Below are 18,334 nucleotides of genomic sequence, written 5' to 3' on the forward strand. Positions count from 1 at the left end.
AGAGGTTCAGTGCACAATAGGTCATATGCAGGAAGTCTAGGAACTAAGATTTTTCAGCAGTGAATATTAATTAACTATTACTTGTGATACTCAAGTAATGACCTGTATTGTATTACATTGTCAATACAATAGTCACTACTTCATCTCGTGTTTATTTGTGCACTTAGTGACACTCCTTTTTCTAGCAATTTTCATGAACATGTGACTGAGTTCAGATTCCAAGACACAGTGGTAAAAAAGTTGCTTTTCCTTGCAGCTGGTTTGACATTCAGTTTTCCCTAGCTATTATGAAGGAAAGAACTGACAATGCGAAGGAGTAAACCTTTATTTTAAGTACCTTATTTTAATAAATTGATCTGACATTTATAGTAATGCTTCAGGCTCTAATGAATCCCTCTGCAATGTAAATGAAATTGCAGGTAGTCACCTGAAATACCATTTTCCAACTTCACTGTAGAGAACATTTGTCATTCTGCAGATATTTATGTGCTTATTATTGGCTTAACTTTACTGCTCACACATGACAATTGAAGTGCATTAGCTTTCAGTGGCCTTTGCAAGCTTCCAGGAAGGACAAAGTGTTGGATCAGACCAACACTACCCATGCTTTCTCTGTACCAGATGCAGAGCAGGTCATTTGTCCAAGTGTTTTGGACTGCTGCACACTGACTGACCTTTCAAAGGCAATGGAAGGCACACCAGTGTGTTAATGGAGAAGCCTGTTATTGCATAAAAGAGATCTCCTGCCTCAGCTGGGTAAATGGGCACAATCTGCTTAAGAACAGACCAGGGCAGGAGTCTCCCTACTGTGACAGCTTGGCGTTAGGTACTGGGGAGGAAACAGGAAGCAATTAGCTGAGCTGAAATAGTCTTGGGAGATATGAGTGAAGGTTTAAAGGAACAGATGGATAATTTTTTTCAGCCCATTATTGCCACTTTTCTCATATGAATTAAACTTGACCTCCTGCTTGATATGAATGCCCTCATTACAACAAAATTAAAGGAGAAATACATAAATACATAAATAAAAATTTTTCACAATTTGTTGTAACAAGTGGCAGAAAGCTTTAAAGCTAAATGTCTCCATTTGAAGTTAGTTACTTCAGCAGACAAACAGGCGTGGTACATGGGGAACTTTGCTCTTGCTGTTTGTTCACATCACACAGCTCCAGAACAACAAAAATAGGACTTTTCTTACAGGCATTAAATTGACATTTTTAGTTTTTTGTTTTACATTACTCTTTGTAGTCTTTATCAGTAGTGAGAAGCCAACTGATACTGTGCTCCCTTGCAGTAGAAGATTCCTTACTCTGAGTGCAGATTCAGATGACAAGATAATGTAATGCAGATACAAACATACAGTTCTGATACAAACTTAACAGTAGAACAGAATAACTATTTTTATAAGGAGGGCAAACTGGTCACTCATGACAAGGCAAATACATCCTTTGGTGCTCACAGTCTTTATGGAAAAAACATACAGCACAGTACCAAAGAGCAGAACCCAAACTTGTTTTTATTATCCTTAAATCAGGATGAACACATCCCTGTCAATGCCCAGTAATGACACAGGAGGAACTATCCAGGCCTGGTCTGTGCGTCAGAGAGATTAAGGATGAGGAAGAAGGAGGGTTATCTCCGACCTAGGCATCTCCTTCAAGCCCCAGTGCACTCAAAGAGGAAGCTTGTCAGTCTGAAGAATTCTGCAAAAAGGCAGAACACTTGAAAGGCTAAGCAAGCCTCTTGGGGCCATACGTTGCCACATGATTCTCACTGGCCTCAGTGAAGTCTGCATACATGTCCCCCAGTAAAACCAGTCTGAACTGTACATTTAGCTTCTGAACTCTAAATCTGGATCTATGCTACAAGAGTAAGCCAGTAGATTCATAGATTTTTACTCTGCTGGAGAATGTATTTAGGAGAAGGAGTGAGTCTGAGTCTTTTTTTGTTTGATCAACTAGAAAAGGTCTATAATAATTTCATTGCATCTTTAAGACATTACAGACTCTGCTCCTGAGTCTTGCCTGACCTCTTTGTTCTGCAGTCATTTCTATCAGTACAGAGCAATGCTTAGTACTACCACAGCAGCAGCAGTCGTGTTCACTTGGTTCTAATATGAATGCCTTCAGGACTCTGGAGATGGAAAACATTCTCTCCTGTGGGGAAGTATGGAGTTTTCCAACCTCTTGCTAAGTCCAGGAGAGATGGTAGATCTCATACTTCAGACTGTACATGGAGAACTCTTGAGTGATGCTTTCCTAACCAAAACTGTGTGTTTGGTCACTTTCTGCAGAAAATGCTTCCCAGAGTGAGCTGCGAGATCTCCTGTCAGAGTTCAACCTTTTGAAACAAGTCAACCATCCTCATGTCATCAAACTTTATGGAGCCTGCAGTCAAGATGGTAAATGCTAAAAGCCAGTTATTAAGATGAAACTATCTGGAATGGAAATAAAATGCAGTTTGTTGATGGATTTCAACTACTGCTTAATAATTGCTGAGCACCTTTTAAATTTGCTGTTGGCTGAAAAAAGAGGGCAATATAAAAAAAGAGTACTTGAAAGCAAAGGGAAATACTAATGTAGTGTAACTTAGCATTCTTCCTGTGGTTTTCCTCAATGCACATTTTGATTCTGGAGCTATTTTAAACTAACAAGTTTAAACTGATTTTTTACGAATTCTCTTCAATCAATATATATATATTTATATTACAGTGATAATCAGTTTTTTCAAATATGGGGTTTATATTTCAAGTTTAATTGAGTTTTCATTATTGTTGTTATTATTTATACTAAAGCAATGTAAATAGGCAACTCCAGCCATATATAGACAAATATAGCTGGATAGTTAAGTCAATACTCAGTTTTCCTCCACTGCAATAAAACTGTTGTCTCCATCTGGTTATGAAATGGCTTCTAAAAGCCACAGTCATCAACAAGTACGTTTCAAGGGGAAGAATCTGCAGACGTGTACTATAAATTGCCAGTGAAACAAATTTTGTTGTGCATGGGAATTGCTCATTTTAAGTGAAGTGGCATGGCAACATTCTCCTCCTTTTGCATCTGTAGTTGTGCAGCCTAAAATCACAGCATGGCTTCTGCAACCTTGGGCAAAGGCCTGCCTTCTTAGCCCACCCAGTTCTGTTGCAATTGTCACTTTTAGTTGTAGACAGAGAATGTAGTTCAGGAGTGAGTCATCTCTGAGTCTTAGTAAGGTAATGAACCAGTGGGGAGGGTTAGATTTTTTTCTTTTCAGTACAATGTATTTTTCATCCCAAAGGAAGTTAAATGTTTCTGAGTCACAGGCTTTTAATAAATACCAAGTTAATTCAATAGTGCATGAGGTAGGAGGGCTTTGATGCAGCAGACAAATGTATTTAGCATTACAGCACTGAGTAGGTATTATTCACGTGGGTAATGGGGAGGAGAAATTACTGGATTGCAATGCCAGAATGTTTCTAAGTGCTCTCACATGGCACCTTAAACACAGTGCTGGAATTAGCAGATGATTTGAGCTCAGTGTCACAAGCTCAAGAAGATTATTTTTATTTTAAAGTTTCTCTAAGGCTGTTTCACAGATCCAATTTGTATGAAGGTTGTCTGTTTTTTTCATCTCAGATTATCTAGATGAGGGATTATAGGCAAGAGCCAGCATTCTGCTTTGATTTAGCCTGGAACTCATTCTCTTTGCATAAAGGATCTAAGCTAAAAATACTCTTATAACATGGCTGACTCAGTGCTTTTTACATAAAGGGCAGAGGTGTCCGGAGCCTCTGACTGTTCAAAACAATGTGCTGATTAGAAGAAACTTGTTTGAAAAAACACTCCTAAAATGGTTATCTCTTAATTGTTTACTGACCTGTGTGTTTGTTGATTTCAGGCCCACTGTATTTAATTGTGGAATACGCCAAGTACGGCTCCTTGCGCAGTTTCCTCAGGGAAAGTCGGAAAGTCGGCCCGAGCTACGTGGGCAGTGATGGCAACAGGAATTCCAGTTATTTGGATAACCCTGATGAGAGAGCCTTAACGATGGGAGACCTGATCTCGTTTGCCTGGCAGATATCCCGAGGGATGCAGTACCTTGCCGAGATGAAGGTAGGACAGGGCAGTGGTGATCTCAGTGTGTGATACACATGGAGCAGCTGATTCCTCAAGAAGCATAAACATTCCTGTTGTTTCCTTCCAAAAGCTGGTGCATCGGGATTTAGCAGCCAGGAACGTGTTGGTGGCAGAAGGGCGCAAAATGAAGATTTCTGATTTTGGCCTCTCCCGTGATGTTTATGAAGAAGATTCGTATGTAAAGAGGAGCAAGGTACAGTGTGTATTAAAAGCAGTAGTGGAAATTATTGCCTGATGAAGAAAATGAATTTATGCTGTGGGAGTTGAGCATGGATGAAAAGGAGAATGGCTGTTTTTATTAACTTAAGGTAATTATTTTAAGGAAATAAAAGTGACAATGAAGCAAAATCAATGAGCTTAACCAGTAGGACAGAAATACATACATATATATATGTATGTAAAATATGTATCATCTTTAAATAACTATTACCTTTTCCACTTCTCATTTATCCAGTCCTCTCGTTTCACTCTTTATTTATCCAGTTTCTCATCAAACTACATGCAAACACAAACAAAAAAACCCCCACTTTTTTCTTTCTCTCTTCCTACTTATAATTAAAAATATAAACTAAAATTACCAAAGAGTTGAAAAAGATACAGACAATTTATAGCAAGTTCCACACAACTTCCACAAGTCAGTCCTGGGCTAGACTGTGGTGTTCATGAACACAGCTTCCCACTGACTATGGCGAATGAGCAGTGGTGGTTCAGTTCCCTCTGTGGCTTTATTTGAAAGAGTTGCCAACAGAATGTTTTTCCATGTGAAAATTTTAAAATTTTATGAGAAGATTTCCATAAATACTTTGAATTTTTAGTTTAGCTTTCCCTGTTTTTTAAAGGCCAGCTTGTGTGAATGTTGCATAAGTCAAAACGAGTTGTGAAGAAAAGAAAAACCTTCTAAAAGACGTGATCTTATGTAAAAGAGCATTGCCATGTTCATTTAGCTGTCTTCTGATGGTTGTGTTTTTACACAGATTTATACCAGTTACTCTGTATTTAAAGAGTATTGCATCTACATAAAGACAGTTTTGCAGTTTGGTTTCATTTGGTGGGGCACGATGTACTGAGTGGATATTTGCTCTTTACTTCTGAGATGCTCATCAGTATAGTATTATTCAGAGCCTAACAAGCATCTGTCTGCTTGGATGGGGAGACAGGGAAAAGAAGGATTTGAGAAGGAAGAAGTTTCCAATCCTACTGAAATGCTTTCTGCGTAGATATTTATGGATTTAATGAGAAGGAGAAGTAAGGCATGTGAATGCTAATCATACTGGGAAAGTTATGAAACATCTTGGAAATTTTGCAAACCTAGATTTTTATGAATATTTGGGGTGGAATTCTCAGATTTTCTCAGTGAATTTCTGCCAGTGAAAAATAGCTTGTAGATTCCACTTAGAAACTAGGAACCAAATGTGACTGTCCAGGTTTAGTTCTGAAACTAAGGGGATCTGTAACATCTAGGTGCTTCTATTTATGCATCATAAATGAGATAGCTCTTCCTCTTTAATCATCATTCCTCATCATTTTTGCATCTGCACATTTTCAAAGTTTTTTGTTCAGATAAGGGTTGAGTTTATCTGACTTAAACTGGTGACCACCTGCAGAAAGCCACACCAGCTTGTTGCATGTAATTAGATTGCTGAAGTGTGTGAAAAGACATGAACTAAGTTTTAAAAAAACTCTTAAAATTATCCTTCTCACTGTTTTTCTTATGCCAAATCATAAGTGCATTGGCAAATGCTGTAGTATGGACAGAGTGTGTTTTACCATTTTGAAGATAAATACCTTGGTTTTTCACTTGGAAACTTCCTTTTCTGACCACTACTGCTTTTTTTACCTCCTAGGGTCGAATCCCTGTGAAATGGATGGCCATAGAGTCCCTATTTGACCATATCTACACAACACAAAGTGACGTGTAAGTGTAAATTCTGAAACACTTTCTGGTTTGTGTGCTTGTTTATGGAGCTGGGGGAGGAAGCAGAGCAAGGTACACAGGAGCCAAAGCCATCACTCTTGTAAAGAAACATGGGAGAAGTCTGGATGGCGCCATCACCTCGTAATGGTACCTAAGATTTTTGCTGTTGAAGTCAATCTAAATAAAAGGTAGTTATCATCAGAGGTAGTTATGTACATAATTCTTGTTGAAATTAGCAAGCACGTTCATGTGACATGGTTGACTTTGAATATATAGACACTAGTTAGTAGAGTTTGCTGCAGCTCATGGTCATACCTGAACTTCTCAGTTCTGTTCATCACTTGTCAGTAACACCAAGTGGCAGGTGAGGGATGTAGTGGAAGAAAGGAAGGAGAATTTAATGCCTGACCTCTCTCCCGTTGAAATCAATGACACGACTCCAGTCAGCTCAGTTCAGTTTCAGTGCCAAGATACAAGCTTATTTCCATGGTTAGGGAAACAGAGACCTTGAAGATGGATATGCTGGAATCTCCACCTGTGATGGAGAGGAGGCAAAGCAGCCACAGCTAAGCTGTTCCCATGTCTGATAAGCATGGTGCAGGAATGTTTGTAGACATTTTTAATTCAGGATCAGATACTTAAATTTCTTTCTCTCTGGGGTGAATAATGCTTGTGACTAGTCACCAGGCAGACTCTAAAGCTAAAGATTATTTATTTAGGAGAAAAACCTCTAAAGGACTGTAAAAGCAGCAGTACTTAGGCCTGATTTTCTGCTAGATAGCATCTAAGTTTGTCTTGAAAAAGAGTATCTGGCAAAAGTAATGTTTTTGTTAGCACTCAAACGGACTAAAACACCCATTTGGCGGCATTGCACTTCGAGGGGAAAATCACTTCGATAATAGAAGGATGTCAAAATATGCGCCTTTAGATTTCTGCTTCTAAAATTATTACTGTTCACTTTTTACTCTTCTGTCTGCAGATCAGAGCAGTTTTAGTGAGATAAAATATTTTGTATGCCATGGAAATTCCTTACAAAATGAGTTTCCAAAGTATTTTCCTTTACTTTTGTTTCTGTTGGAGTAAGAAAAGAAAAAAAATCACGATAATTCTTGAGAGAATGTCACTTTTACTTAGGTCAGCTTACAGGTTTTTCTGGGTCCCTTTTATCCTCCTCAGAGCCCGTTGTGCTGACTTACTTCGCTAAATTTACTTTTCCCAAAGAATCGCTAAAATTCCTTTAAAAACTTCTTAGCAAATTTTTGATTGCTTCATTTTCTGCAAAACAGTTTTGTCAGAATGGTTTGGGGCCAGAACAGATTGTGTTTTCATGTAACTGCTTCTTCTTTGTTTGCTGATTGATCATCTGGATCCAATAGCATTCCTCCCATTTTGTTTTCCTGATGGGCTGCTATTAAGTAAGCCCAGGAGCCTGTTTCCTGTCCATGGGATCCAACACCATGCAGAGATTGCCCAGCTGGCATCAGGCAAGCCAACTCAGAGCCCTGGACAGCACAGTGTGGTGCTGTGTCACTTCCCTGCTTCCCAGGGCTGGATTGGGATCTCCATGTAGAGCTGTGCTTGTTGCCCACTGTGCTGATCTTCACTGGATACGGAGCACGGCCTTGTGCTGTGCACATCTGCTCCCATACGGTGCCAGAAAGAGCCCAGGTGTCTGCTGTGCTTACACTGTGCCTTTGTCTCACTGCTGGCTCCCCTTTCCTGGGTCTTTGTACATGAAATAATCCAGGAGTGCTGTACAGCAGCTCCTGATTTAGCAAGAGCAGTTTCCTGCAGAGCAGAACCGAGACACACACACAGAGTTGCAGAGCAAATCTCTGCAGCACCAGGTTCCACGATGGCATTTCAGCAGCAGCAGACTGATCAATGAAGTACTCCTTTTGCAGCATTGATTGATATTTTAGATCATTGCACTCACTGAAAATATTATTTTATGGATATTCCTAGGTGTTGGTGGTAATGCAGTTATATTTTTGGTGAACATATTACTCTACAATCATTCCAATATGCTTTTTTCCTAATATTCTGTGTTTCTGTTTTCCACCCTTTTCCTTCTCAAGCTGTTCTGTGTAGTTAGTGGTTATCAGAGCTTAAAACAGTACCACTTGCCAGCATTTACAAAAACCCCATTTTTGCTTCAGAGGTCGATGACATCAGTGGAAAGCTAACCTACTATCTTCCTCTTCACATACTTTTCTTTCCTGGCTTTTGTGATCCTGTTTTTATTCAGCAATAGACATGACACAGTGGGAAGTTCTTCATCTCTCATTTCTCCTCACACAGTACTTAATTTGTATAACAGTCTGAAAGTACTGCAGCGTTTTACAGCATTCTATTATGTTCACTTACTGAACAACTTGAGTTAAGAAATCATTCATCTGATCCCTCCTTCCATATTGCATAAATTTCCTCTTAAGCAGAAGTGGATTTTAAAAATAAAACCTGCCATGCTCCAAAGTTTATTTGAATTAATCATGGACAGAATTGTAACCTAATGGGAGAGCATAATTGGCTTCAAAAAGAGTATGAGAAATATTAATAAAGTATATGAAAATGCTATAAATATTCATAAGCTTTCAAGAATGTGCAGACTGATTAAAATTTAATTCAGGGAATGGCATTAGGGAGAAGAATGGCAGCATACCACTTGGGACCATGTGAGAGTCACTTTGAGTTCCCTGACAATTTGGGAAGTTCTACTGCTGTACCTTTGGGGTTACTGCTGCTCTTTAAAGTGTGAGAAGCGCAGGTGGAAGGGAGTCAGAGAGGAGGTGAGGTATTTGGCTAACATTTGGAGATGGAATTTTCCTAGGGAATTAGACACGGCTGTTTGGTTTGGAAGTAGGTGTCTATCACTTCCTAAAATTTTCTTAAAAATGCAGTTTACAGAGAAATTGCCCAAAGCTAGCATTTTTCATAAATTGTATGCAGTTTTGCTTCCAGATGCATCCCATTTAGCAGCCCCAGTGTTGGCTGGTTTCCTTCCTTTTGAACATCCAGATTTTGTCAGTTGTCAGTTGAGCAGATTCAGAGTGATTTGTAGCTTCTTTGTGTCTCAAAAAGCCTTTCACTAAGAAAAGAAAAATATTTTTGCCTCTTTTCTCCTGGCTTGCTCTCCAGAAATGGACTAATTTATCTAAGTATTTCTCACCCATCGTGCAAGGTCTTTTTGTGTGAGCTCAGCAGTAAAATGGGTTTAAAAATTCACCATTTCTTCTGTTCATTTCAGAAAATGGTTTCTTCTGTTCTGTATCAAAGTTCATTTTAGGCATTTGGTAATTCCAGAGGAAATTCTTTCCTCTTCTTTCATCAACTCTAAGAAAAAAATTAAGTCCTGAATCACTGAAATGGCCCAATAGACCAGCTGAAATCAAAGGTGTTACTTATGATTGAAATAAACACTTTGTGTTTTCTCATAGTCGATACAACAAACCAGTCTTGTGGTAACTCTGTAAATTTAATTTTGAGTGAATTCTGAATACAGTGGCTAATTAGGGAGGTTAGATTGCTGCAGGAGCACTGTGCAGCAGAGGAACAACTCTTGAGCTGTGCCACCAGAGGAAGGACATCCTCTTTCTGCTGTGTAGAGAAGGTGGACTTTCCCAGGGTATAATTAGCTTTTGTCAAAGGATAAAAGAGGGGTATCTGTTTTCTCTACTGTCTTGGTTGCTAACCTTTTCAATGAGCAGCATTTGGGGACAAGGATGGCCCTACTTGCATCTGTACAGCCCCTCTGGCTTGAAGCATCTTGAATTTTGTTGGGTTCTGAAAATACTAGGAGGAGATTTGTTGCATAAATGCCACACTAAGCTCCTGAATCCTACCACTCTATATAAAAGCTCGTTTTGTCTTTTTCAGATGGTCATTTGGAGTTCTGCTATGGGAGATCGTTACTTTAGGAGGCAATCCTTACCCAGGTATTGCTCCTGAAAGACTCTTCAACCTCCTAAAAACAGGCTACAGGATGGAGAGACCAGAAAACTGCAGTGAAGAAATGTAAGTAATTCTTGATCTGATTAGATTCAGAGAACATTAATAAGTATACTTGGAAAAATAAAGGTTTAAATAAATACCTCATAAATACTATTCTGTATTTCTTATAGATATAGTCGTAATATTTTGTGCTTTAAAGAATGTCATTAAATTAGTGAACAGTAAAGTGAGGGGAAAAAATTGCCCACAGAACGCCTACAGCTATATCCAAACCATTTGTAGGCTATTGAATAACGTGCTTGCCAAACAATTAAAAGAGTTTCTACATTCAAAACTTCTGAGTGTGGGGGAAGGAGAGAACTTCCATAAAACACAGTGGTAGCTGAAATAGTCAAGAAAATGTCATAGTACTTTCTGCAAATGAAACAGATATTCCATGCACGGTCATTGTCTGTTAGTTGTCACAGCATTCCAGAGGAAAACTGATACCTTGGCCCAGAAATCTACACCCTTGAAGATAAAAATTTTCTATGATTTGATAAGCCCATGGCTTTGGAGACAGTTCATAATTTGTTGGCTGATTTATTAAAACACAGTCAATGTGAAATACCTTTTGTCTGTGATCTTCCATGGCATTTGGAGATGAGGCACGATTTTATGTTCAGCCTGCAAATTTGATCGTGGTTGTGGTTTTCTGAAAGTTCCTAAGCTTTAATCATTGTGACCAGTCTTTTGACTGATTCTCAGTTGGAAGGATGCTTTGACCACATCTGGGCTGAGAAAATAAAGGTTTAAATAAATAATAGTATAGATGATAATTTTTTTAACATACAGGGGAAAACATTAAATACTTCCAAATTTAAGCACTGTAGAAGATTACAAGAATGATTGGCAAATATTGTCTAAGAAATGTATAATACTATTTTTTTATTTGTTTCATTTCAGTGAGGAATGCTAATTCTGCAAACATGTTATGTCATTGATAATTATAAGTTTAGGTAGGCTGACCACATCTGAGTTTCTGGGATTTTTTTTTTATTGAAGCTAGATCATGATTTTCTGACTTCCTGAAGATTTTCTTCTGTTTTACTCAGGAATTCTCCTGACAGCTTGTGAAAGCCCACTTTAATGACCATGTTTTTTCAAACTGCCTTCTCTCCTACACCCAGTCAAGTACGAGAGGGATCATGGATGAAGGCATAAAATGCAGTGCTTTTCAGTAGCTTCCTATAGTTCTCATAGCCCACTGTTTCCACCATTAGAGCACTTAGGTGGACAGATCATTCAGTCCTGAGAACAGCCGAGGCAGAAAAATGACATGAATGCTACAGGTTGGAGAGTTACACTTACAGAACTTGCCAGTGTCTGTCTGATAGTCACTTGACTACAAAACTTAAATTCTGTTCCCTTTCCTTTCTATACTCTATGCTATAGAAGGCAGCTAAAGAGAGAATAAATGTAGGTTTAATCAAAAGAACATTAGTTTCTGCAAATTGTCTTAGGCTAGGTTTGCTTCGAAGAAAACTTCCCAGAAACTTAAGAATTGGAACAAATGAAAAACAAAATTCTGCTTTTTGGTATAACAGCAGAGCTTTTCAGGTTGATACACAAATTTCTTCAGTGTCATATACAAAGTGGATGAGAAATCTGGCACGCTGCCCTACACTTGAGGTGGTCCCTTGAGAAAATGAAACCTACGACTACAGTCCTTCAAGGACAGCCAAGTGCATCATCATTTAAACTCATGGAGGCTCTTGAAAATAAAAGCCCATTGTTGTGAGTGGCAGTTGTTAATTCCAGGGAACATTTAACAGAACTCCCAGCAGAGATTGATGTACTTGTGGATGGCCTTTGTGCCACAGTTAAGTTCAGTACTGTAAATCATTAGAGCAGAAGCGTGACCCATTTCTAACAGTTTGGGGTTTTTTCTCCCTGTGACGGGTCCCAGGTACAACCTCATGTTGCGCTGTTGGAAGCAAGAGCCTGATAAAAGACCAACATTTACTGAGATCAGCAAGGAGCTAGAGAAGATGATGGTGAAGAGTAGGGTAAGTGTGGAAAGCATGGATTTTGAAAGTTTTTGTGGTCTTCTGAATTTGAGTGTACAGAAATAATTGCCCTTTAATTTTATTTTAAATCAAAGTAACTTATTTTCCATCAAATCTTGAAGCATTTGCATATCTAGTTCATTCCACATGCATGCACCTTTATGAAAGCAGCTTCTAATAGCTTTGGTGACTTCAGCCCAAAATGTGGATGGATTATCCTTAACCTGTCTATTTTCTTTAAATAATAGTAATAATTTAAAACCTATTGTGAAAAGTTACTCCTAAATTTGACTCCTGAATAAATAATGTTAGCGAATTCTAGAAGAATGTAGTATTTCATGCATTTTAAATTAGTTGAAGATGCTGCTGCTTTTTTTTTTTCATCAAAGCAATTCAGCAACATAAATAAAAACCAATGAATTCTTATCAGTGACCTAAATATCTAGTTTTAGAACAGCAACCAAAGCTTTATTTGGCAATATTTACGTGGTTATTTTATGCATTGTTATGTATTAGCTTTTTAAAAAGTTATTATGAGATCTGACTACCTTGTCCTTTAAACATGCATATGTATCTCCATATATATATTTCAGCCATACACAGATCGGAAGCTGAAGGTCAAACAAAGCAGCTAGGACAGCTTTTCAGTTTGTTTGGTGTTTTGCTGGTGTGCAGAATTAAGCAGGGGAAGTGTTCAGATGGTTCCAGAGCTGCTGTGGCTGCTGGAAAGCAGAGCCTCCTCAGGTGCCAGAGATTCTAGAGAAAGATCAGTGCAGTGGGTCTGTAGTTCCTTGCTGTAAAGAAAGCAGGTGCACATTTATCCTTTTTACCCAAACAGCATTAACACAGCTTTTTGTGCATTCATTTCTCAGGACTACTTAGACCTTGCAGCTTCCACACCCTCCGATTCCCTACTGTACGATGATGGGCTCTCAGAAGAGGAGACACCTCTCGTGGACTGTAATAATGCTCCCCTCCCTCGAACCCTCCCTTCCACATGGATTGAAAACAAACTCTATGGTAGAATTTCACATGCATTTACTAGATTCTAGCAACACACAAAAAAAGTTGATTTTTCTTCTGCACTGTTCTCAGACTCTGTAACCCCATTACAGTGTTTCTTGTCTGAATGAAGCCAATCAAAATTTGCTTGGAAGCTTCTTTTGGGTTTTTTTTTTTTTATTTGTTTGTTTGTTTTTTCTTTTGGTAAATGTCAAAGTTTGCATCAGGATCATTCTTTAGTCATTTTGCAGCTGTGTCTAAAATAAACATTTTAAAAGGATGTGAAAATAAGTAAAATGACTAAACATCATACAGTAAAAGCAAAAAAAAAAGATCAGGGAAGTATTCTCAGGGGAAATATAAAATGCTAATGAGTATCTAATTCAACTATCCTGTTGGGGGAGGCTACAACATTTAAAATATGTTAGATTCTGCACCTCTAATTTAAGCAATAGACTTTCTTTTTTGTTAATACTGTTTTTTGCCATAACTCAGTGATGGGACTCATCTACAACATTTTTCATATATCAATAAGGATGTCTAAATTTCAGCTGCTATTAGTACATTTTGGATCTATAAGCTGAAATGTATTTAATGTATCATAGGATGAAAACAGATTATTATATACAGAAGGTAGAAATACTGTATATAAATATTATATACAGACTAAACTGACATGTAAAATCCTTTGAATACTTAATTAACAATGGGCATTTTGAAAATATCACCTGTTTTCACGTCCTTTGATTTGTTATGAACATGTTAGTACTAAACCTCGACTGAATGATGTAGCAAGTGTTTTTAAAAAGAACATATGCTTTCATATTGTGATGGTGAGATGGACAGTAAAAATGGTTCTTGCCAAAACTCCTATATTTTGTCTTCTGATTAAATATTCTACATGGTTTTAGATACTTACTAACATCACAGATACTTTTTTCATTCTTCAAGCAGTATGACTTTTGAAAAGTTGGATCTTTTAGTTTAAAAGTTGCCATTAATACATGGCTTTGGGTCTATTTTTGATCTGTGCCTTAGCTATTATTTTCTTCATTTGGTTTTCTCGACTCATGTTGATTTTGGGGCACTTAGTGGTCAGATAGTTAAGAGAATGAAGTAGCAAAAAAAAGTTGCCACAAGGTTGATGGCAGATGCTGAATGCTTAATAAGCAACAGACTCAGATTTCTGTTTTTGAAAATCTCAACCCTGCTGCGGTTCTGTGCTTGCACAGCTGAATCAACATGGTGCTAAGCACTCTGCATCCATTTGGGTGATCACTTGTGCCTAAACACAGAAACAGTTACTGCACTCAATGTGAGTAATTACAGGCCTGAAATGCAACTTTAAATGCTTAATCAAGACAGGAGTGCTCAGCACTTTGTTGGACTTTACTCAGTTGCGCTCCTGGGATTTCCTGAAACTAAGCAGGGGATCCCTGCTGGGGGTGTGAAAGTGTCCCCAGAACCTCACTGAAGCCAAAGGAAAAGCGCCCATTTAAATAAATCTCTATCACTGAAATGGACTTTGGATCCTGTCCCAAACAGGTTTATTAATTCTTGGAGCATTTCCTGTACAGCAAGAACTTTCTCTTGCAAAGCAATATATTGCTACGTGATTATTAAAATATAAAATTATGGAAAGCTGGAGGCTTATGAGAAGAAACAGTTCTTAGCTTTTTATTATGCACATGTGCATGCATGCACACAATTTTTTATTGAGTAAGCACTTTAATTTATCCAGGATTTTTGCCTGCATCTGAATTTCTGCTTCAGGGATTTCAAAACATCATTTATGTGAATTGATTTGGGACAAAATCCAGTGGACTGGCTTAAAGTATTGAAGGGAGTTTTGCCAAGGGCCTTACTGTCTGCACATGAAGTTATGGTTCTTCAGTGCAGAAAAAATTATCTGTTTTCATTTTTAGGCATGTCATACCCGAACTGGCCTGAGGAGAGCCCCGTTCCACTCACAAGATTCGATGGCACTAACTCTGTGTTTTCAAGATATGCAAATGATAGTGTATATGCTAACTGGATGGTTTCACACTCAGCGGCAAAATTTATGGACAAGTTTGATAGCTAAAATTTTCTTTGTGAAAGGTAATGGACTCCTGAGGAAAACAAGGAGGCAAAGAGTGGGAAGTCCATTGGCTTGTTCTTTGTACAGTCAACAACTAACTTTTAAATTGGCAATTCCCTTTATTGGTAGTTTTTAAAGTGTGTTATTTATGTTGAAGGCTATAATTGGTTCTCTCCCCTTTCAGAAAACATATCAAGCTGGGTAAGAGTTGTAGTTCTGGTACTTACTTTCTAAGTTGCCAGTTTGCATATGGTTCCATTTGGCAACTTCTTGGTGCAAATGGCTTTGCACTTCATCCTCTGTGTTTTTTAGACTAACCATCCTGTGTTACAGCGTCCTGGGATGGTAAAATGTACTTGAACTGCTACTTTTATAGCGGCTGTTAGCATACAACCGCTTGATCTAAGCAGGAAGCACAAACAATATATAGAAGGGAGGAGAGAAACAGGCTCCCAGATTACTGAGCTTGCTATCAAATGACAAGTGTTAGAATGATGTTGGCACTAACAAAGCCAATATCTTGGTTTGGAAGCAAACATTTAGTAACTCAATAGAGGACTTGAGATTCAACATTTGAAGTCTTGTAAAATGTATTGTCTTGTCTTAATAAGAAGAGAATTTGTTTTATTAGTCTTAACTTCTCTTACCTTTAGCACAATGGAGATAAATTTGATACAAGATAAGCTGTATAGACTGATGGCAATCAAGAGTGTTCATCTGACACATTTACTTTCCATCACCAACATATTAGTAATGCTAAAACGTACAGTCTTGTACAATCATAGTTTCTTTTATGAGTTAAAAATAGGCTATACAGGATTTTTAGACTGAATTCATAGAGTAGAATAGTAATATAGAATGGTTTGTGTTGGAAGGGAACTTGGAGGTCATGTAGTTCCAACTCCCTTCCCCCCTGCCCGCTCCTCCATTCTGGGCAGGGACACCTTCCACTAAAACAGGTTGCTCAAATTCCCATCCAACCTGCTTGAACACTGCCAGGGATGTGGCATCCACAACTTCTCTGGGCAACCTGGTCCAGTACCTCACCACCTTCACAGTAAAGAATTTCTTCTTAATATCTAGCCTAAACCTGCCTTCTTTCAGTTTAAAGCCATTCCCCTTACCCTAACATTACAATCAGCACCCCCAAGTCCTTCTCCCCAGGGCTGCTCTCAGTCCATTCTCCAACCCGTCTGTCTTTGTGCTTGGGATTGCCCTGACCCAGGTCCAGGACCTGGTCTTGCCTTGTTGAACTTCATGAGGTTTGTGTGGGCCCACTGCTTTGAAAAGCCTTTCAAAGTCCCTGTGGATGGCATCACTTCTCTCCAGTGTGTCAGCTGCACTACAGAGATGACACCAAGGTGTCACTGAAAAACTTGCTGAGGGTGCCCTCGATCGTGCTGTCGATGTCGCCAACAAAGGTGTCAAACAGTGCCAGTCCTAGTACCAACCCCTGAGGAACAGCACTCATCACTGGTCTCCACTTGACACTGAACTGTTGACAGCAACTCTGAGTGTGACCATCCAGCCAATTCCTTATTCACCACATGGTCCATCCACCAAATCCATGCCTCTCCAGTTTCAAGACAAGGATGTCATCTAAGACAGTGTTGAATGCTCTGCACAAGTCCAGGTAGATGGTATCAATCACTCTTAGCCACCAGCACTGTCCTGTCATAGGAGGACATTTGTAGGGTTTGCCCTTAGTGATGCCATATGGGCTATCACCAATCACCTTATTTTCCATATTTTGTCATCAGGTTCCATGGACTTGTGGACCCTCAGGTTCCATAGCTGGTTTAGAACCTGATCTTCCCCTATGGTGGGTGGTTCTTTATTCTCAGAGTCCCTGCCTTTGCCACATCAGCAAAGGGGCTTGTACAAACCTGGGCTTGAGTGGCTCAAGAACTTGCTGGTCAAGACCGAGGCAAAAATGTCATTGAGTACCTCAGCCTTCTCCATGTCCCAGGTAACCAAGTGTCCCATCTCTTTCTGGAGAGGGTTCACATTTTCACCGATATACCTGTAGAAACTTTTTTTTGTTGCCCTTGATGTCCCTGGCCAGACAGAATTCTATCACAGCTTTAACTTTCCTAACCTGATCCCTGGCTGCTTGGACAATTTCTCTGTCTTCCCCTCAGGCTGTCTGTCCTTGCTTTCACCCTTTTTCTGTGGAGGAAGCACAGGCTTCCTTTTTGTGTTTGAGTTTGTCCAGGAGCTCCTTGTTCATCCATGCAGGTCTCTTTCCTGATGTTTTTGCCTGACTTCTTTGTTGCATCGCTCCTGACCTTGCAAGAGGTGATCCTTGCATATTAACCAGCTTTCTTGGGTCACTCTTCCTTTCAGGGCTTTATCCCATGGTACTCTACCCAGAAGATCCCTGAAGAGGCCAACGTGTGCCCTCCTGATGTCCAGGTTAGTGAGCTTGCTGTATGCCTCCTCGCTAGCCTGAGGAGCTTGAAGTCCACCATTTCATGGTCACTGCAGCCAAGGCTGCTCTTGAGATTCACATTCCCCACCAGCCTCTCCTTGGTGGAAAGAACAAGGTCCAGCATGGCAACTCTCCTCATTTACTCCTCTGTCACTTGGTTATCCATGTATTCCAAGAATCTTCTGGATTGCTCATGCCCTGCTGTGTTATCCCTCCAATGGATATTGGAGTAGTTGAAGTCCCCCATGAAGACCAGGGCTTGTGAATGTGAGGCAGCATCTCTCTGTAGAGGGTCTCATCTGCTTGGATCCCATCTCCTGTTTGGGTGGCCTTGGACCCCCATATAATGCCACTTATCCTTACCCTCCCTTTCATCCTGACCCATAAACTCCTCATCCAACGCCATTATAGCTCCAAACACTCCATGTGGTCATGGACTTAGAGGGCAGCACCCCTTTCTCCTGTTCCCTGCCTGTTCTTCCTAAAGGGCCTGTATCCGTCCACTGCAACACTCCAGTCATAGGAGCCATCCTACCACATACCTGATGCCAGTAAAATCACAGCCCTGCAGCTGTGCACAGTCTCCTACTGCTCTTGTTTGTCCCCCATGCTACATGCATTTGCATAGGGGCATTGTAGTTAGGCCCCAATGGAGCAGACTTACTGGCAGGAATGGCTGGAATTCCCTTTGGGTACTCTCTTGCTGATTTGCAATTGTTCTCCATACTCTGGGCATCCCTTGCTGGTGCTGGCATCAAACAAGTAGGGGTGGAATAGGTTGAGGATTCCCTC

General features: G+C 39.5%; 1 protein-coding gene across 1 annotated transcript in view; it reads left to right on the plus strand.

Moving 5' to 3' along the window:
- RET (ret proto-oncogene) overlaps positions 1 to 13,898 on the plus strand; it is a 30,817-nt gene extending 16,919 nt beyond the window's left edge. The window contains exons 12-18 of the mRNA XM_066324156.1: positions 2,294 to 2,401; positions 3,877 to 4,091; positions 4,186 to 4,308; positions 5,960 to 6,030; positions 9,907 to 10,044; positions 11,930 to 12,029; positions 12,902 to 13,898. Coding sequence (XP_066180253.1) covers positions 2,294 to 2,401; positions 3,877 to 4,091; positions 4,186 to 4,308; positions 5,960 to 6,030; positions 9,907 to 10,044; positions 11,930 to 12,029; positions 12,902 to 13,081 — 935 coding nt within the window. The 3' untranslated portion in view covers positions 13,082 to 13,898. The remainder of the gene's footprint in view (positions 1 to 2,293; positions 2,402 to 3,876; positions 4,092 to 4,185; positions 4,309 to 5,959; positions 6,031 to 9,906; positions 10,045 to 11,929; positions 12,030 to 12,901) is intronic.
- The last annotated feature ends 4,436 nt before the right edge of the window (positions 13,899 to 18,334 follow it).

Source organism: Sylvia atricapilla, chromosome 8 (assembly GCF_009819655.1).
Source record: "Sylvia atricapilla isolate bSylAtr1 chromosome 8, bSylAtr1.pri, whole genome shotgun sequence".
Lineage (NCBI taxonomy): Eukaryota > Metazoa > Chordata > Aves > Passeriformes > Sylviidae > Sylvia > Sylvia atricapilla.